The sequence below is a fragment of the Mustela putorius genome, unplaced genomic scaffold (assembly GCF_011764305.1).
Source record: "Mustela putorius furo isolate JIRA1106 unplaced genomic scaffold, ASM1176430v1.1 tig00000174_pilon_pilon_pilon, whole genome shotgun sequence".
NCBI classification, from domain to species: Eukaryota; Metazoa; Chordata; class Mammalia; order Carnivora; family Mustelidae; genus Mustela; species Mustela putorius.
In genome coordinates, this window is record NW_025421304.1 from 17,686,249 (window position 1) to 17,706,641 (window position 20,393).

General features: G+C 56.1%; 1 protein-coding gene across 2 annotated transcripts in view; it reads left to right on the forward strand.

The window, feature by feature from the left end:
• Positions 1-20,393, forward strand: part of CPNE2 (copine 2) — a 44,667-nt gene that overhangs the window by 2,006 nt on the left and 22,268 nt on the right. For both annotated transcript variants that reach the window (XM_045076108.1, XM_045076107.1), the window contains exons 2-5: positions 12,536-12,750; positions 15,593-15,772; positions 17,722-17,796; positions 19,706-19,777. In XM_045076108.1, coding sequence (XP_044932043.1) covers positions 12,571-12,750; positions 15,593-15,772; positions 17,722-17,796; positions 19,706-19,777 — 507 coding nt within the window. In that variant the 5' untranslated portion in view covers positions 12,536-12,570. The remainder of the gene's footprint in view (positions 1-12,535; positions 12,751-15,592; positions 15,773-17,721; positions 17,797-19,705; positions 19,778-20,393) is intronic.

A 20,393-nucleotide genomic window follows, 5' to 3' on the forward strand; every position in this document is an offset into this window, starting at 1 on the left:
TGGGAATATCCGTAAGCCTGATGAGGGCATTTAGGATTCCTTCTGGGGTTTTCTCAGGCCAGACTCTTCTCCCTTCTCCTGCATCCTTCTTGGAGAGAAGAGTAAGAGCCAAATGTCAGGCTTCTGGACTGTTCAAAGTGCAGAGTCCCGAGTGGGCAGGTTCTGCCCAACAGAGGAGGACACTGTGAGGGATGGTAGATCTGATTATGTTCCCATTTTAAGGAGTGACAGAAAACAAAGAACATTCTCAGAGCAGGGAGCATTGTCCCCAGGCAAGGTCCCCTACTGAGAAGCCCCCAGCCCAGGGCCAGGGTCCCAGCTGCAACCCCCCCCCCCACCGCCTTCCCCAACCCTTACAGGGCCTGCTGGATCAGGTGCGACCATTTCAGGACTCTAGCCACCTCTCCTTTGGAGACTTGGCCTCAGAAAGGGGGCAGGATCCCCTCCAGTCCTGCCCAGTGCCCTGCGGAGCACAGAATGGGGTCCGTGGGAGCCAGGAGGCTGGGTCACCCTAGGATCTCGGCAGGCAGCAGCTGGAGAAGAGGACGGTCATATCCCACCCCCACTGTCCAGAGGGAGACTTGGGTGTTCTGAAGGAGTCACAGCTTCTTGAGGTCCTGTACTGCCTAAGAGCTGGGTGGGGGTCTAAGGTGCGTCCTCGTTCTCAGCCGGCCTCTGCTCCCATGGTGGGGTCAAATGGACTGACTGTGCTGTTCGGTGCTGTTTGATGTTCTGGAGTTTTCTCCGCTGCTCTCTCCTCACCTTCTTCCTCCAGGGTCTGAGATGAGGCTAATTAGCTGCTAATTGCTCACTCCCTGGGTATCACCTCGCTTAATTTTTCTCGGGGTGGCATTAACCACCTTCTACAGTCACCTTATTTATTCGTTTGTGTATCTGCTTATTATCTCTCCTCTTCCCAAAGAGTGGCAGCCTCACGGACGGCAAGGACCGTGCCCATCTTGTTCAGGGCCCTCTCCCTGCCCTGAGAGAGGTGCTCCGTAAATACACGATGGATGTCTGGGGCTGCCCCGCACTGTAGCCTCCCGTCACAGGGGCCCGTGATGTGGGCTGACAGAGCCCCGAGGAGTCATGACTTTGCCCTCTTGTGTCTCTGGAGGCCTTGCTGCTCAGCCTGCTAAGTGCTGGGGGAGCGGCCCAGGGCCGCGGGCTTGCTGATGGACGAGGAAAGGCTCGCGTCTGGAGAGGGTGGGATTATTTGCCTGACACCCAAGGACCAGGAGTGGAGGACATGGAGGTAGCCGCTGCTGCCATGGACTCCCTCCCCAGGGGACTGAAGTGTGCTGGGGAGGGTCACCCATTCCCCGTGTGACCTGGGCTACAGCTCTTAACCCCCCTGACCGCAGTTTCTTTGTCTGGAAAATGGCGCTCCTTACTAGGAGCACTCCCCGCTGCTTTCTTCATGGGGTTCTTCAGGCAGCTTTGAAAGGGCTTGTAACCTAAAGAGGGCTGCGAGTCCTTTTCCACCAGTGGCTTTGGGCCCCATGTTCCGTTCACTGTAGTGCTGCCCGGTTGTCACTCAGCAAATATTTATTGAGCAGGTCCTCTGGGCCAGGGACAGCACTGAAGCCAGGGCACCGACATGGAGCTCAGAGTGGAATGGGGGACAGAGAGAGGCTGCCAATGACGAGGCGGCAGGAGGATTTCACATAGTTGGGACGGGGTGGGGGAGGCGCTCGGTGAGGCGTCAGGGAGGCCATGACATTCGAGTAGACATGCTAATCCATGGCAGTGGTCTCTGGTTCATGGCTGTATCCCGGCTGTGCCTGGTGCCCAGCAGGTGTTCCGTGGATATTTTTGAATGAATGAAAGAGGGAGGGTGCCCTAGACAGAGGAGACAGCACAAGCAAAGGCCCTGAGGTAGGAACATGCTTAGTGTATTCTAAGAGCACTCTTTCTCCATTGGTGGCTCTTGTATCTTGCTGGGAGCTGGGGTCTTCTGGCTTGCACGCTGTGCCTGGCTGGCCGCTCCCCGGGATGCAGGAGAGAGCATGCTCAGCTCCCCTCAGATGATGCCATCTGACCCCTCCCTCCTTTTGGGCCGCAGCCATCTTTCCAAGTCACCCTTGTGGCCCCTCGGGGTGGGGTGTGCTTTGCACCATGAATGCAAGGATCTCAGCTGCCTGGTGTCGCACTCTGGTTTGCCATGGACTAGCCGGATGACCTTGGGTACTGTATTAGTTTTCTAGGGCTGCTGTAACAAAGGACCCCAAACTGGGCAGCTCATAGCACAGAAATATCTTCGGTTTTGGAGGCCAGAAGGCCAAATTCAAAGTGTTGGCAGGGCCGTGCTCCACTAAAGGCTGAAGGGGAGGGCGCTTTCTTGCCTGTTCCAGCTCCTGGGAGCTGTGGTAGCATCACTCATTCCTCTCTCTGCCTCCTTCCCTTGGTGCCTCATAAGGACACCAGTCATATTGGATTAAGAGCCCCTCCTCCTCCCGTCTGGCCTCATCTTAGCTAATTACATCTGCAGCCACTGTCTTTCCAGAAAAGTTCCCATTCTGAGGCACTGAGGAGTTAGGATTTCAACTTAGTTTTTAGGGGAACATAATTCAACCGCTAACAGGCAGTTTCCATAACTTCTCTGTGCCTCAGTTGTCCTATGTGTAAAATGGGGTACTAGTGAGAGGGGCCGTGTCCTGGGACTGCAAGAAGGCCACAGTGGGATGCCGTAAGCCTCAGGACAGGACCAGGCACCCTCAGCCTGCACTACTGTTTCCTTCTCAGGGAGGACCCAGAGCCCAGGAGCGGATGGTGATGCCCTTGACCAGAAGGGCTCACTGGGGAGGGCTGGGCCTGGGGTAGCACCTGCCGTCTGGCTCAGAGAGGCCTATCCCCACTATCAGGCTGAGGGCTGTCTGGCTGAGGGCAGCCCTTCAGTGTGGCAGGGTGTGGGCTGGGCAGCAAGAAAGCCACCGAACTAAAGGACACTGTCAAGGAAAAGTGGGGGAGATCCCCGCGTGCTGAGGGGTGTGAGCAACGGTGTCTCGCCACCCTGCAGGAACCCGTGTGGGGACTTGGACCTGGGTGAGCCCAGGTGACTTTCAGGGTAAATCAGCCCAGAGATTCTGGGGGGGGGGGTGTTGGGGCAGAGCTTGCGACCGAGGCCCAGAGCAGCCCAGGGAAGACTGAGGGCTATGTGTAGATTCCTCAAGACCAGAAGGAGCCCCAGCCCTTCACAGGCAGGGAAACTGAGGCACAGAGAGGGCAAGGAACTTGCAAGAGTTGACACACTTTTGGGGAGCCCCCGTTTCAGTCTCCCCGTGGTAGTCCCTGGCTGAGCATGGGCACCCCAGAGGAGAAGGAAGGGCCCAGGGCTGCTCCCGTGCCTGAGGCAGCCCCTTCGAATGGAGCCAGGTGGGAATGACTTTGGCTGGTGGCCACCATCACCACGCCCTCTGTCCTCCATTAGCTTGGTTTAGCCTCCGAGCTCGGCCCTGCCGACTCCCAAGGTCCCTGAAGTACCCTGTGCACCCCAAGGTGCATCCACACCCGTCCCCTGTCACGCTTCCTGGGAGGCGGGAGGGGAGCCCGTCCCTTGCCTCGCTTGGTGGAAGAAGGAGCTGAGGCCTAGGAGGGAGGAGGCGGCGGGTGGCAGAAGCAGGACTTAACCCAGCGCCTGGGCTCCCGGAGGGGGTGGGGAGGAGCATGGAGGCACCTGGCAGCCTGCTGTGCCCACTTGGGAGCCATAGGCTGGTGAGACAGGCCAAGGCCCTTGGACCAAGGTTGAGCTGAAGCAGGGAGGCCCCCTTCCCCAGGGGCCAGAGCTTGGTGATTGGCGGGAGTGGGGGGAGGCTGCAGTCGGGGTGTGGTCTGGTGGAGGCTGGGGGCTAGGGGGCATCAAACCCCTGCTGCAGCTCCCTCTCGGTGCTGTCTGCGGCTATATTTATCCCTGTAATGGCCTAGCTGCCGCCTGTCGGGAGTGCCATGCCTTCGCGGAGGTAGAGAAGTGATTGGTGTTGAGATGCGCCCGCCACCTGGGCGAGAGCCCGGCACACTCTCTGGGGGCCGTGTGCCGCCTGGGGGGAGCGGTGCAGCCCCAGGCTTGCAGGGAGGGCCCAGGGGTGTGAGCGGCTCGGGGCTGGACTCCCCGTTCCCCGCAGAACCGGGGCTGTGGCTGGGGTTGGTGTGTGCCTGGAAGAGGGGACCAGACCTGCCTGGAGCCTTTCAGCTGGGAGATTCAGACACAACTCATGATTCTGAGATCCCGGAACTGGCCCGTCGGGCATGCTGAGAACCTATGGTCTCCTTCCCCTTTTCTCACTTTCAGGAAAGGACAGCGACATTTCCTAAGCCAGTGGTGACAGTGTCAGTGCTTCCTGCCCAGGACCAGGGTCTCAGGAGGGGCTTTGTGGAGGACTCCCTGAGTTTTTGGTTTTACAACATTTCACTGAAGTATAAAAATGTCCAGAAATGGAGCGGATGTCCCATGTGTACAACTCAGGGACAGGCCTCCAACCAAAGCATCCATCAGCAGCACCTGGGACCCAGGAATGGAAACATGACCATCTCCAGGGCACCCCCTCCTGTGCGCCCCCCTCCCCCCGCCCTGTTTGGTCACAAGCACCCATTCCCTCACCTGTCCCACCACTCTTCTGACTCCCAACAGCATAGACCTGTTTTTGCCTGTTTCGTTCCCTATAAAGGAAATCAGACAGGACCGGGTACTCCTTTCGTCTGGCTCTGTTTGTCCGGCCCCATGGTATAATCCACGGTGTGGGGGGGCCCGTTTCCTTAGCTCTCCTCCCGATGATGGGCGTTCGGGGTGTATCCAGTTGGGGATCCTAGGAATAGTGCTGCTGTGAGAGTCCTTGTCGGGGGGCCTTTGGCAAACACATGCGTGATGTTTCTGCTGGGCATTGCTGGGTCATCACGGGATGTGTCTGTTTACCTTCTGGAGACCCTGCTGTACATTCCTCCAAGGGGGTTGTAGCAGTCCACACTCCCCCACCCCCGGCAGCCTCATCTCCCTCTTGGTATGGTCAGCCTAGGGGTAGTGGTTGGGTGTGAGGGGGACACCGTGGTATCACGGTTTTGCTGAGCTGAGTTTGAAGAATGAAAAAGCCAAGTGAATTAGGGGGAAGGGCACTCCCGGCAGATGGAACAGCATATGCAAAATGACCGAGGCACGCAGACATCCAGCCAGAACTCGATGTCGTGGCCAGTGTAGCTGGAGCCAGGAGTGTAAACGCTCTGTCAGGGAGCTTGGGTGTTGTACTGAGAACAGCCTGGAGCCCCAGAGAGGTTTTTCTCATCTTGAGCCAGCCCCTACAGTGTGTCAGGCCCTTTTTAAAAAATTTTATTTATTTATTTGACAGAGAAAGAGATCACAAGTAGGCAGAGAGGCAGGCAGACAGAGAGGGGGAAGCAGGCTCCCTGCTGAGCAGAGAACCCGATGTGGGGCTCGATCCCAGGACCCTGGGATCATGAAGTGAGCTGAAGTCAGAGGCTCAATCCACTGGGCCACCCAGGTGCCCTGTGTCACTTTTGTACTTTCTAGTTGATGGGTAAGAAAAACTAAGATCCAGAAGAACCAAAGGGCTTATCTGAAGTCATCTTAGCAGAGGCTCTGGGATGCAGACCCTTCCATGCCTCAGTTTGCTCAACTGGAGAATGGGAGCGTTGCTAACACCTCGCTCAAGGATGTCGTGGAGCTGTGGACGACAGTATGTGGACCACACTATGCTCCACACAGGGCTGGGACAGGTGTGATTATTACTCTCAGTTTATCACTACTTCCCATCAGTGCAGCCGGACCTGCCTCCTCTCTACCCTTCCAGCAGGCAGAGTGGGAGTAGGCCCCCCTAGCTCCTACATTCAGGAAGGGCTGACCCAGAACTCTAGCCCCAGCACCCTGTTTTCCTGCCCCATGTGGGTCTCCTGCAGGCTGAAGTTTGTGGTGATGGTTAATTTTATGTGTCACCTTGGTGAGAATGTAGGTATTTTTAAGATGTGATTAACATTTAAAGCAGTAGATTTTTATTAAAGCAGATTATCCTCCATGATGTGGGTGGGCCTCATCCAATCAATTGAAGGCCTTTTATAAAAGTAAAGATCTTCTCCAAGAAGAAGGAATTCAGCGCCAAGACTACAACATAGAGGGACACCCAGCTGGCAGCTATCTCTGTTGGGAGAGCGTGCGGCTCCTGATCTTGGGTCGTGAGTTCGAGCCCCACGGCGGGGGTAGACTTTATCTTAAAAATAGATCTATCCCGCAACGTGGAAGTCTTGTCTAGTTTCCACCCTGTCTGGCCTGCCCTGTGGATTTTGGACTCAAGACTGCCAGTATCACCTCTGACTGACCTGAATTTCCAGCTTTCCGACTTGTCTTACAGATTTAGAATTTGCAGCCCCCACAACTGCACGAGCCAATTCTTTAAAAGAAACCTCTCTCTATATATATAGCTATCCTGTTGGTTCTGTTTTCTCTGGGGAAGCCTTATACAGTTGCCATTTGTATTCTTGGATCGTCTCGTCTAGGAAATGGGTTGAAGGAGGCCACTTAGATCTGGACACAGTCAAGACACAATCCGACCCCAGAAATTCAGCTAGTGAAGCCATCAGGACCAGCCAGCAGCGACCAGGCATCTGGTAAACCGAGGGTTCTGGCCAATAGTGTTACCCTCTAGATGGGACATGGCAAACTCAGAGATCTGCGGAGACCTGGCCGGGAGCAGTCCTGGTAGGACCACCAAGTAGGACATGGGCTTAATTACACCGAGGGCAGGCCCACCTAGAGCGCTCCCCCAACCCCCGCCCCGGGACGTGGCCAGCCATGAGGCGGTCATATTGCAAGCTTGGATCCAGGAGCCTGGTGTTCGAAGTGTGGTCTCAGAGGGGGCAGCCTCAGCATCCTGGGGGCTGGCAGGAAACGCAGACCTGGAGGTCCCTCCCCAGACCTGCTGAATCAGAATCTGCATTTTCATGCGATGCCCCACCTAGCTACCCCACGGGCCCCGTGTATACTTTAGCCCACCGCAGAATCACCGGGAGGGCTTGTTAAAACACAGGTTGCTAAGTGCCACTCTAGGGATTCTGACCGAGCAGGTCTGGTGGGGCCCAGGATGGTGCATTTCTGACAAGCCCCCGGGGAGACGCTGAGGACCCAGGGACACACATGGAGCCTGGGGCCACCACCGCTGGAGCCTCTGCTATCAATGATCAGACCCCACGGAGCAGGCTTCGCTGCATGGCTGAGAACCCCAAGGCACCATGTGGGGCCTGAAGCCGTTACCTGCTCCCTGGCCCCACCATCCACCACCCTGCCTGCCACTGGCATCCCAGCACCGTGCCTTCCGGTTGAGAAGGGGAACCTAGAGCCGTATTTCTCAACCAGTTTTAACTCTCAGGCCCCTTTGACATAATCTGTACACTTGCAGGTCTCCCGAGGTTTCCGGTCTGCACCACCTGCCCCCAGCCATCAAGGATTGCTGGTAAATAGCACCAGCGATGAGCTGTCATTCTAAGCGCTTCCCTTCGTGCACTCGCTGTCATCATTTCATAGATAGAGGGGGAAACAGAGACCAGAGACATTGAGTAACTTGCCCAGGGACGCGCGGCAGGTAAATAGCAGAGCCAGGGATTCAAAGTCCGGTGTCCTGAGTCCAGAGTCTGTGCTCCTCACTGTCGCCAGTAGCGATCAGAGGACTGAGTCCCCTTCCTTGTTCCTGCCACTGGCCAGACTTCATAGAGCATTACTTGCCATAGTGAGCACGGAAAACAGCGTTTCTTTCTTTCATCTTCTGAATATCAAGGTGAACATGCTTTTTCAAGGGGCACGTTGCTGACCTGCACCTGAAGTCCCAATAGGTGGTCCCCTGGTTACATTTGGCCCATGCTGTCCTCGAACTGAGAATCCCCAGAGTGAGGGCTGCTTCCTCCTGTGGCACCTCATCCCCACCCTTCGTCTTCCATCCCCTTTTTTCCCCAGCCAGCTCCCCCTTTCTCTGGCTTGGCCGTCTACCTCCGCAGCCCCACTGCCCCCCTCCCTGTGGCTGACGCTCTTGGTGTCTCCCCGGCACTGCGTGTCTCTGAGTTAGGACCCCTCCTTGCCTCGGTGTCCCTTCCCTGTCGTGAGTGGGGTGTGCAGCCCGGCTCCTGGGTCCTGAGCCGCTAGGGCCGATAGTGGGCGGAAGGATGGAGTTAGGCAAGCAGGCCTTTGGCCTTGACATCATCCTTCCCTGTTTTAGAGAAACCACTGCCCCTTCTGGGTGAGGCCCTCTCCTGCTGGTCTCTTAAAGCAATCATGAGGGTCTACAGTTTGTGACGTGTGCCAGGAAGACGTGGTTGTGATTTTTCTGATATTAAAGAGTCTGCCTAGTGAGTTCTCTCCCTCCCTTGTTGGTACATACTTATTCAGTACTCATTATGTGTGCTTGCTGCCTGACGTGCTGGGGAAGCAGTAGTAATCCCTCCTTCCTGGACATTACATTCTAGTGGGGGGGGCAGACAGACAATACACAGACAGGTAGACAAGTAAAGTGAGTGTACATTGCAGTGATCTATAAAGGGAACTGCAGGTACCGGGCCGAGACAGAAATCACATTAGCTCGGGCGACCAGAAAAGGCCTCTGACTTCTAAGACCCATCTTGTGAAGAGCAATTCTGGCAGAGTGGATAGCAAGTGCAAAGGCCCTGAGGCAGGAGAGAGGTTGGCGTGTTTACAGAGCCAGAGGAGGCCCCTGTAGCTGGGACAGGCAGGGGGAGGGGGAAGGTGGCACGAGATGGGGTAGAAGCCTGGGAAGAACTGGGGTTTTGTGTGGCCTGGGAGGGGAAGCCACTGGAAGATTTTTCAGGTAGAAGTGCGGTAGCATCTGCTTTCCACGCGTAGAGACTCTCTCTGGCTCTGGGTTGCTCAGGGAGATCTGGCTGGGCCAATGCAGTGGAAGTGGGGCGATGAGGACATTGCTCTGCATCCTGGAGGTGGAATCTGCAGCAGGTGTGGGATAGATGGGGGGCGAAGGAAAGACCAAGATCAAGAATGATGGGTTCCTAGGTTTCTGGCTACAACCCTAATGTTCTAGACCCGTGGTTCAGCACAATTTCCAGATCCTGTCCTGTCCTGCCTGAAGGGCAGGATGCATTTAGGAGCTGGGGCCAGGGGACCCTGGGGGGGCGCTGGGGAGGTGCTGAAGCTTCTGTGTCTCCTTCATTACTCCTCATCGCTGCCCATCAGGGAGTGTTTGTGGAGGAATGAATGGGAATTCCCAAGCCCTGCCCTCTCTTTGCCTCATCTGTAAGAGGGACTGACTACTGGTTTCATATCCCCGCCTTCCAGCAACTTCCCTGGGGATGTGGTCACCCTGGAAGGCCTGTGTCCACCTGGGCCAAGAGTCAGGACTACCTGCAAATGGGCCCTGGTTCCCCATGCTCCCCAGGCAGCCCGTAACCTCAAATTACCTGTGGGGCGGGGGCTACATTAAGGAGGTTTCCACTTGGCCCAGATGCGCATGGCAGGCCCAACCCTCCTTTAATGACACCTTGTCCGTCTGCCCTCCTGCTGGAGTAGGAGGGGAGCCCCCCCACCCCCTGCCCCGGCAGAAGCTGTGATTTCTTTTTCCGTTGCGTCAGGCCTCAGGGTCCGGCCCGCCTGCCCGCTGCCGGGCTGGCACAGAGGGGCTCCCTCTGACCCTTGCCTGCCCCAACTCCGGACATCATGTGCTCCCCATTTCGGGGATCCAGAAGCTTCCAGCCAGAGGGTGAGTTGGGGATGGGGGACCTGCCAGCTCCCGGCCTGGGGGAGAAGCACCCTTCCCCTTCCCACCTCTTGCCCACTCTAGCTAGGGCCTCCCGGCTAAGGCTAAAGCAGGTGAAGTCACCATGGGCTCTAAGAACTCGGCCCAGCCTAAACCTCCCCTGGGACCTGGCCCTTCGGGCCATGCCCTCAACCAGGCCAGAGCCAGCATGGGGTAGGAGGACAGCATGGTGACACTGGAGTGATGATGGTGCCTTGGACGTGGGGGAGGGCAGGGGAGAAACAGCCCCAAGGCGTTCATACACGTGTGTGCCTTTGCCCCTATTTGTCTGGGGCACGCGTAGACACGTGTATGTGACCATACGCGTGTGTGCATGCACAGGGGGGTCCCTGACACGCCTCAGGATGAAAGCAGATGCCTCTGACTTGGCAGCGGGGGGAATGGGGTGTGAAGGGGGCCCGTCAGGTGGAGAGGAGGCAGGTCAGCAGGAACCCACCCCATCAGGGATGACCCCAGAGGTGGAGACAGTGTGACTCCAGAGGAACTAGGGTTCCCTTTGCCTGGGCTGACTCCCCTTCGTTCCCGCCTTAGGTCTGAGTTCCTCACCATGCTCGGCCATCCCCCAGCCCTGCCTGGAAGGCCACCGATGGGCCTGGGGGGGCCTGGAGACCCAGCTCATACCCTGCCTCTGTGGCTTCCTAGCCCTGAGACCTTGGGCAGCTGACTTCTACTCTCTGGGCCCGTTTCCTCCTCTGCAGAATGGGGGTGACTGTGGGAGGCCATGCCACCTCCAGGTGGTTGCCAACACACATGGGCGATCCCTCCGCCACATGGTGAGGTCCATTTTGGACGTCCCTGTCCCCTCCCTTTCCCTCCCCTCAACCCCTCCTCCGGACTGGGTTGAGGATTTGCTCACCCCTGCACCACGGGGAGGGCCACCCAGCTGCACATAGGGAGAGTGAGTGCAGTTTCCCCAGCCCTTCCAGTGGAAACTAATTTTTACAGGACAGGAATAAACCCCGCGGGCAAATTGCAGTGCTGTCCTGATGCTCTGGGCTCGCGTGACAATGATGAGGTTGTAGGACAGACGGTGGGAGGGAGGGGGTGACGGCTGACTCTGTCACTGACCCGGATCCTCCCCCGTCAGGCGCGCCCTGGGGTGCGCTGTGTCTGGAGAGGAACAGGGGCCTCTGACGCCCTCCCCACGCTCGCTTAGGCCTCCTGTGCACTGGGGCCTCTGTGTGCCGGCCAGAGGCGGGCGGGCATTCAGGATGTGGGCTGCGGCCGGGGTCAGAGGGAGAAGGCCCAGCCCAGCTGGCCCGCTGCAGCTTGGTCATTCCCGCCTGGCTGACAGCCACCTCCCCACCAGTCTCCCTGCTTCCTCTCCGCAGGAACGTCCCCTCCTCACGGGGGCTAGAGTCAGCCATTCCAGACACTAATCAGATCATGTCACTTCCCTGCTTCAGACCCTCCCGAGACTTCCATCACTTTCAGAATTAAGCCCCTCCTGCCCCCTCTGCCCCCCCCAGGACTTGGCTGCTCTCCACTGTCAGCTGGACTGTGAATGCTGAGGCTGTGCTAGGCGGCCTTCTTCCCGTAGGATCCCAGTCCCTGTCCGGGGCCTGGGACCTAGTAGATGCTTAGTAAATATTCTAGAGTGAATGACTGACGATTAGCAGAGGGCGGGTTCAGTTTGTAATCAGCGCTCAGAAGCTCAGTAAGTTGGATCCGCGTCCCCCGCTCACGGGCAGGGCAGGGCTGGTCACCCGCTCAGTAGTGAGGGGTGACATGTCAGTCAAGGAGCTGGAACCTGACCTTTGTGGGTGAGTGGGGGCTAGACTCATCCACACAGTGACAGAGCCTGTGGGAACTACACACGAGCTGTTGGAAATAAGACCCAAGCACTGGGGTCTGGGGAGGGCTATGTCGTGATGTCTCATGGGCAGATGAGGAAACTGAGGTACAGAGGGCTTGTCCAGGAGGCCTTGTTATGGGTAGAGCCCAGAGCTCCTTTCCTCTGCCCCCTGAGATGGGTTTCTCTGTACTTGCTCCAGATAAACTTGGAGAGTAACAGAACTGCTTTAAAGTAAGCACATGCCAGTAATTAGCTGTGACAGTGGAAGGGGTACAGAAGGGCTCTGTACATGGAATTTGGGGGAAGTCATGTGCGAGTGAAAGAGTAAATTCTGTCTTGAGGATAAAGACCAACTCAGGCAGAATCTGAGGAATGTGGAGGGTCTGTCTGTTCACTGATTTATACGCTCATCTTTTTGATTCAACACACATACACTCAGTGCATCCTTGTGCATCAGTCACTGTGCTCACTAATGCCCGGGATACATAAGATGAATAAGACTGCAATGAACAAAGTCAGATTTCAGATAAATTATCAGGAGTGAGCTTCCTAGGGGCCAAAGCAAAGAGGGAAACCCAAGCTATCAGAGGCTCCACTGTAGCCACAAGATGCCAAAATGTTAATTGCTCAGGAGAAGCCTAGGTTTTCCCAGCAAAACGAACGTCTTACATGTGCGTGTTCACTGTGATCTGTCGCTAATCTGACAGGGGTGACTTGGCCTTGTGTGTGTCTCACACGTAAAGATTGACTGACGCAGATAATAACTTCAAACTAAACCTGCCCACCAGAGGCTCATTTTTCTTCATTCTCCTTTGGTCAAGCTTTTGCCTTTGTCCTCCCTCCATAAACACACCTGTCCTCCCATCTCCCTACCCCCATCCTGAAGGTCAGAGGGTGACACCGCCTCAGGATGGAGTGGTCCAGCAGATGGCTGTACCCTCGCTGATCCCCACTTCTATCCCCCTAGACTGCCAGGAACTGCTGCCACCGCCACCAGACCCCATGGCCTACATCCCTAGTGGGGGTGCCCCGGCAGCTGGGGCGGCCCCCGTGGGCTCCCAGTATTGCGTGTGCAAGGTGGAACTGTCAGTGAGTGGCCAGAACCTGCTGGACCGGGACGTGACCTCCAAGTCTGACCCCTTCTGTGTCCTCTTTACAGAGAGTGATGGCAGGTGGATTGAGGTGAGGCCCCTCCATGTGCTTCTGGGGTAGGTGGAGGGTGGCTGGGTTGCTGGGGAGGAACTCCCACTGGATCCTGGGACCTGGAAGGTAGTTGGAGGGGGGCCAAGGGATTACTTAGAAGATTGTTGCTTTTAAAATTGAATTTTAGAGGAGCGCCTGGCTGGCTCAGTCAGTAGAGCAGGCGATTCTTGATCTCAGGGTTGTGAGTTTGAGCCCCGCTTGGGGGTGTAGAGATTATTTAAATAAATAAAATTTTATTTGTTTGTTTTTAAAGATTTTACTTATTTACTTGTCAGAGAGAGAGAGTGCAGGTGAGCACAAGCAGGGGGAGTAGCAGGCAGCGGGAGAAGCAGTCTCCCCACTGAGCAGGGAGCCTGATGTGAGGCTCAATCCCAGGACCCCAGCATGACGACCTGAGCCGAAGGCAGATGCCCAACTGACTGAGCCACCTAGGTGTCCCTAAATAAATAAAATTTAAAAATAAATAAATAAAATGTATGGATGTTACTACTTAAAATGATATTTGTGTTTAAGTTGTGATAATTCGGAGACTTATATTTATACTTTTATTGTTTTATATTGGAATATTTTAAATTAATATAATAATTAAAGTTAAAATCTTAGAGTTTTATAAAATGCCTTCTTCCATTTTTTTTTTTAAGATTTTATTTATTTATTTGACAGACAGAGATCACAAGTAGGCAGAGAGGCAGGCAGAGAGAGAGGAAGAAGCAGGCTCCCTGCTGAGCAGAGAGCCCGATGCGGGGCTCGATCCCAGGACTCCGAGATCATGACCTGAGCCGAAGGCAGCGGCTTAACCACTGAGCCACCCAGGCACCCCTCCATTTTTTTTTTAAGATTTCATTTATTCATTTGACAGAGAGAGAGATCACAAGTAGGCAGAGAGAGAGGGAGAAGCAGGTTCCCTGCCAAGCAGAGAGCCCGAGGCGGGGCTCGATCCCAGGACCCTGAGATCATGACCTGAGCCAAAGGCAGAGGCTTAACCCACTGAGCCACCCAGGTGCCCTGCCTGCTTCCATTTTTATATTATTTTATTATTTTTTAAAGATTTTATTTATTTATTTGACAGAGAGAGATCACAAGTAGGCAGAGAAAGAGGGGAAGCAGGTTCCCTGCTGAGCAGAGAGCCCAATGTGCTCAATCCCAGGACTCTGGGATCATGACCTGAGCCGAAGGCAGAGGCTCAACCCACTGAGCCACCCAGGCACCCAGCCCGCTTCCATTTTTAAAATAACTTTCCACATTTACTCCTAAATGAACGCACAGTCAGTGAGGAGCTGACAGAGAAATGGGGAATTCAGGCTTTGGTCCCAGAGCTGGAGCCTGACCCAGGTCTGTCATTCCCTGCTGTGTGGTATTGGGCAAGTGGCTGTCCCTCTCTGAGCCTGTCTCCTCATCTGTGAAATGAGGTGTTTTTTTCTTCCCCTGCTTACCTTGCAGAGCCCCAGAACTAGGCAGGTGGATGGTACCAAGGACTTCTGAGCTGCAAGACCTTGGCCCGAGGGCTGGGGAAAGATGCAGCTTGAAGACGGATTTTGAGAAATCCAAACCATTAACACTTTCAAGTCCTAAAAGTTGCTTTGTTTTTCCTTTTAAAAGGGGTCTGTGTTCATTGTAGTAGATTTAGAAAAGACAGACCTAAAGAAAGCAGAACAGTGGGAAACCTGCATGTCAGAGAGAACTGGTCAGCGGTTTGGTGTCTAGCCTCCGAGGTAGTTTTATGCGTGTGTAAAATTTCCAGAATATGTATCTGTGTTTAATAGTTCTTCAACTGAGCCACAGTTAGGCATCCCACCAAGCAAACTGTGGCTTACAGGAAGTGTCCACAGGTGTTGGCTCCTTACGATGCCAAGGAAACGGTGCTGAGGTTGTTGACCCATTTTACAGAGGGACATCTCAGGCCCGGAATGGCACCCAATGCATTGGTAGCGCAGCCAGAAGTGGGAAGGGGTGGAGGACTGAAGCCAAGTGCCTGGGGCATCCTGGTCCCCTCTGCCAGGTCTCTGGAGCTCCCCCCACCCCTCAGGGAATGGTGTCCCCCCCCACTACACCCCACCCCTGGACAATCCCTCTCTCACCCAGGCTGGCTGCCCTTGCTAAAAATAGCCCAGGGCCAAGACCTCTTCCATCCCTGCTGCTCCAGCCCTCGGAAATGGACAGGGTGGGAGGAAAAATCAACATAGCCCGGGCCCCAAAATAGACCATCACCCGGACTCTGCGGTTTGGGGCCTCCCTGTAGAGAGGCCGGGAGGCGGGGTTCCTGTCCCAGCCCCACCACTGACCCACAGGACAAGGCCCTGCCTTTACCCAGTAGATGGGGGGGTATTGGGCTGTGCAATGCCCAGGTCCCCTCCTTCTGTCTCTTCTGCCTCTCAGTTTCCATGTAAGATGTGGCTTAAAAAAAAAAAAGGGTTCTTCCAAGATAAAAAGGATGGAAACCACTGAGAGTTAAACCCCATTGTTTTACAGAACTGGAAACTGATGGCCTGAGGGGAAAAGTGGCTTATTGTCTGTCACTTAACCCAGGCAGACACATGCCTAGAGCTCTTCCCCCAGTACCTGGTATGGTGCCAGGGCCAAAGAGTTCAGAGTGTCAGTGTTAGAGTCAGACCTGGGTTCAAATCTTGATACTGCGCCTTTAGCTGTTCAACCCTGGGTAAGTCCCTTAACCTCTCTGTGCATCAGTGTCCTCTTCCATGAGCTGGGAGTAGTACCTGGCCATGCCTAGTGTTCAGCCAGTTTGCAGAACGATTCCGGGGAGCCTGGGAAGGCTCGAACCAGCTGCCTGACTCTGGCTTCTGTTTCCCTGCCCCTCTGCCAGTATGACAGGACGGAAACCGCCATCAACAACCTCAACCCCGCGTTCTCCAAGAAGTTCGTCCTCGACTACCACTTTGAGGAGGTGCAGAAGCTCAAGTTCACCCTGTTCGACCAGGACAAGTCCAGCACACAGCTGGACGAGCATGATTTCCTGGGCCAGTTCTCCTGCAGCCTGGGCACGGTGAGCTGGGGGGGGCCAAGGGCAAGGCAGTCCCCACCCCCGACATCACGCTGCTCCTAAGGCCAGGGCAGTCCCTTGGAGCGAGTCTCCCCTGCCGCCTGCTTTCCCTAGCCCCATCTTCCTGGATGGCTTCCAAGGAGGCCCTGGAAATGCAGCCAGCCCTGGGGCCTGCAGGTACCAAAGGGGGTCAGTGGCCTCGTGATTTGGGGCCAGGCTGAAAGAGTTCTCATCAGAAAACACAGCACCCTGCCAGCCAGCTGTTGCCGCACGGGAATGGGGACCCCGCGTGGCCAGAACTAAAGGTTCTTTTTTTTTTTTTTTCTTTTTTAAAAGATTTTATTTTTTTATGTGAGAGACAGAGAAAAAGCAGAGCAGGAGTGAGAGAGCACGAGCAAGGCCAGGGGCAGAGAGAGAAGCAGATTCCCCACCGAGCAGGGAGCCGGACGTGGGGCTTGATCCCAGGACCCTGGGATCATGACCTGGACCAAAGGCAGATGCTGAAGTGCTGGGCCAGGCGCCCGGAACTTGTGATTCTTAGAAATAGATCAGATGTCAGACGGAACATCTGCCTGGCAACAAAGGCAGCCACAGGAGTCCGTTTTGGTGGCTGGCTTACTGTGTGAACTCGGGCAACTTCCTGTCCCTCTGGGGGCGCCACACTCCCCCGATCCCGCTGCCCCACTGCGTTCTTGGTGAGCATATGGAGTCGGGGGGTTGTGGGGCTAGGAGCCCCTCGTACTAACCATCCTGATGGCTGTGTGTCCTTGGGCGAGCCCCACGCCCCTGAATGTTACTTGGGGCTGATGATGACCACCTAGCTATGGGGCTGGTGGGGGAAGTGGGCACACTGAAACGGCCCGGACCTTCCAGGAGAGGGGATGGAACAAGCCAGGGCTGACCACTGTGAGAGAAACAGAGGGTGTCCCTGGGCTTTCCTGCCGGGGGTCCCCACTCTCCAGGGGTAACAGGGAAGGGGGGATGCTGCAGGGTGAGTCGGCTTCCCTGATACCCTCGCAGCCACCCCTCACCTGGAGAGAGGAGCAGGTGGCCAGGGCCTGGGGAGAGCTGCAGTTTGGGAGGCAGGGGCGCGGGGGGGGAGGGCTCTGGACGGGATTGGAGTTGGGGGGAGGGCTCTGGATTAGAGCAAAGGCCCCAAGGAGCTTCACATGTGCCAATCCACAGTCCAGCCTTTCTCAGCTCCTGGTCTTCCGGCACCCTTGGGCACCGCCAGGGGCTGCATCCACAGGGCAGGGGAGCCAGCGATGGGCAATGAAGGCATAGAGCAGGTAGTCAAGGGCGAGTGTGGCCTGGGGAGGAAAACCAGCATGGGGGGTGGGGGGCATGGGAACGTGCAGGGAGAAGCACAAACACTGGCATCCCCCGCCCCCCCGCCAGAAGCTGAGAACCAGGGTGGCCTCTGGAGAGTGCGGGAATGGGGTGTACAGAGACGGTGGAGGACCGCTCAACACTGTGTTCTGCTTTCCCCTGTCTATGCGGTCTTGCTGGCTGAGCACTGTGTGAATGTCTTCCATACATGGAGCATGAAAATCTAAGGGGAGTCAGGATGTGACCTCCATCAGGAATTGCGCCCTGTGGGGGTGGGGGGGAGTCTGTAGATGGCTTCAGGGGAAGCTGTGAGGGGGCTCGACTCCCTGCGGTACCTCCAGAGGTGACCCTTGCAAGAGCCTTGGGGGGTAACCCAGTCAGTGGGGGTGGTACTGAGGGGGATTCCAGGCCTGCTGTTGGCCCCCCGGGCAAGTGTCTTAACCTCTCTGGGCTGCCCAGTGGAGTTAGTAATGGTTGGTGGCTGCCTTGCGGGAGGACAGTCACGTGAGGGGGGAGCTGTAGCCTGCGTGCTTCCATCTGTGTGCTGTTAGTGGTGCCTGCTGAGCGGTTTTCCTCCCCACCAACCCTCAGGAGCACCACTCTCCTCTCTCCCGCCCCCCCAGATCGTCTCCAGCAAGAAGATCACTCGGCCTCTGCTGCTGATGAATGACAAGCCTGCGGGGAAGGGCTTGATTACGGTACCAGCCCCCTCCCGCGCTCCACACCCCTCCGCCTCTGCCCGCTGCCCTCCCCCATCAATGGGCTGCATCCCTGGCAGATAATCACCAGCTTTGTTTGGAGTAAAAAGGCCCAACTTACAACTTAGCAACAGGTCTCTTAGCAACGGGCTCCTGGCTCCACAGATGATGTATTGGGGGCGGCCAAGCTGGGAGTAGGGGCTTGCTGGAGGCCCCTGTGGCCTCTTCCTTGTCCCCAAAGGCCACCAGAGCCCTCCTGTCAGGCCCTCCCTTCCTGGCCCTTGCTTGCCCTCCCTAGGGGGTCTTTGAGAAGCATGTTGCCCCGCCAGCCCCTGGAGCTCTGTTTATGGTTGCCGTGATCCCAGCCTCATGTGCACCCTTTGGGCTGATAAGTCCTGGGTCCTTGCAGACTCCTCCAAGGCCGGAACCCTGTTTTACAGACGAGGGACCTGGAGCCCAGAGAGGAAGTGGGGCAGTTAGGCTAGTGAGGCTTGGCCAAGGAACTAGGCTGGAGGGGGGAGGCTGAAGCGCTAAGTGCTCATCTGTAGTCCCCCCACTGCTCTGGGGCCTCCCCGGCTGGTGGAGCTTTGCATTCAAGGCTGGGATGAACCCCACCTTGCTTTACTCTCTGGGTTCCAGGAAAATTGAAAAATTTTTAAAGATTTTATTTATTTATTTGACAGATATTACAAGTAGGTAGGGGGGTGTGGAGCAGGCTCTCCATTGAGCAGGGGGCCTGATGCGGGGCTCCATCCCAGGACCCTGAGATCATGATCTGAGCAGAAGGCAGAGGCTTAACCCACTGAGCTACCCAGGCACCCCCAGCAAACTGAATTCTTAGCATACCACACATATCCCAGATCTGATCTTCATCCACTGTTTCCGACACCTGGAATGTTTCTGCCCATCCCCCACCCCCCACTTCTTGGGGTTCAGAACCTCCCCATCTATATACTACCTTCACTAGCCAGCTCCCTTCCACCTGGAAGCCAACCCAGCAGCTCCCTCTCCCCCCACCCCTGTATTGCCACCGGGCCACCCCAGACCTCAGTTCCTTCCTCTGTGGAATGGGGCCAATAATAGGACCTCCCAAGGTTATTGAGCAAGGTTATTGAGCAAGTCTCTGCTGGAGGAAAGGAAGGGGAGCCTAGCATCCAACCCGGCTTCTGTGTGTGGTTCTGGAGGGTCCAGGAGCTTGTAAGTGAAGCTGTCCTGCAGGTGTGAGGGAATAAGAAGCCTGAGCCAAGAGAACCCAGCCCACTTGTGTTGCATTGGGCCCGAGGGCTTTCCCTGCCACTCTGTGGGGAGGGGTGAGAGAGGCCCAGAGAAGGCAAAGATGGCCCCAAGGTCACCCAGCTGGTCCATCCTTGGCTGGCTTGGAGCCACAGGCCTATGGCCGAGGGCGAAGGCATGAAAGACAGATGGCAGTATGAGCTGACCGGACAGCAGAGGGAGCTCAGGTGACTCCTGTTGCTGCCTTGGGCCTCAGTTTCCCCAGCTGTCCAGTGAGGTTCCTGGAATACCCTGTGCCTTGGTGTTTTGAGGTGGCTGTGCTCCCGGGGTCTGGAATGGGGGCCCGGAGGGCCTGTCAAGCTGCTCCCTGGCCAGCCCTTCCCAGGGTTCCAGACCATCTCTCATGGCTGGTAACGTGTCCTCCCATCTTGAGCCACACGGGGTCACTTCTGATTTCTCAGATTCACATAGATTACCCCATTTTCCAGAAGGTAGACATGGAGGTTTTGAGAAGACGAGAGAGGCACATCCAGGGTCACGTGGTCCTACCCCTCTTCTCCTTCCCCTTCCCAGCCTGGAGAGCTGACCCCTGGGTACCTCTGCTCACTGCCTGGCAGGATGCCAGGGGGAGTCCAAGGGGGCAGGTCCCGACCCTCACATTCCTCTGGCCTCACAGATTGCCGCCCAGGAGCTGTCGGACAACCAGGTCATCACACTCAGTCTGGCGGGCAGGAGGCTGGATAAGAAGGTGAGGCAGGCGAGAAGGGGGTTTGCCATCAGGGAGCGGTATCCATCCCCCAGCCCAGGGTTGTGGGGCCTTGTCCTGGTGCTTCTGGCCATCACGTTTATCGCCCCCCATCCAGCAACAAGTCCATAGCTCAGGCCATCCCAAATTCGGACCTCTTTACCACTGAGGTAATGAGTTTGCCATTATTTAGAGGTGTTCAGGACATAACTGGCAACCCAATCCTGAGGACTCCCTATCTCAGTGTAGATGCTGGGGTAATTACAGTAACCTACAGGGCCCCAGTCGGTGTGTCCTTGGCACCCCCTGACTTCATCCCCTCTGCTTTTCCCACCTTCATTCTGCCTCAGCCAAATCAGCCTCCTTGTTGTCCCAGGATTTTACCATGCACCTTCCTGCCTCAGGACCTTTGCACTTGCTATTCCTGCTGCCAGGGATGTTCTTTTCCCTGAATATTCCCCAACACCTCTTTTTAAAGATTTTATTTTTATTTATTTGAGAATGAGCACAAGCAGGGAGAAGGGTATAGGGAGAGGGAGAAGCAGGCTCCCTGCTGAGCAAGGAGCCCCATGCTGGACTCAATCCCAGGATCCTGGGATCATGACCTGAGGTAAAGGTA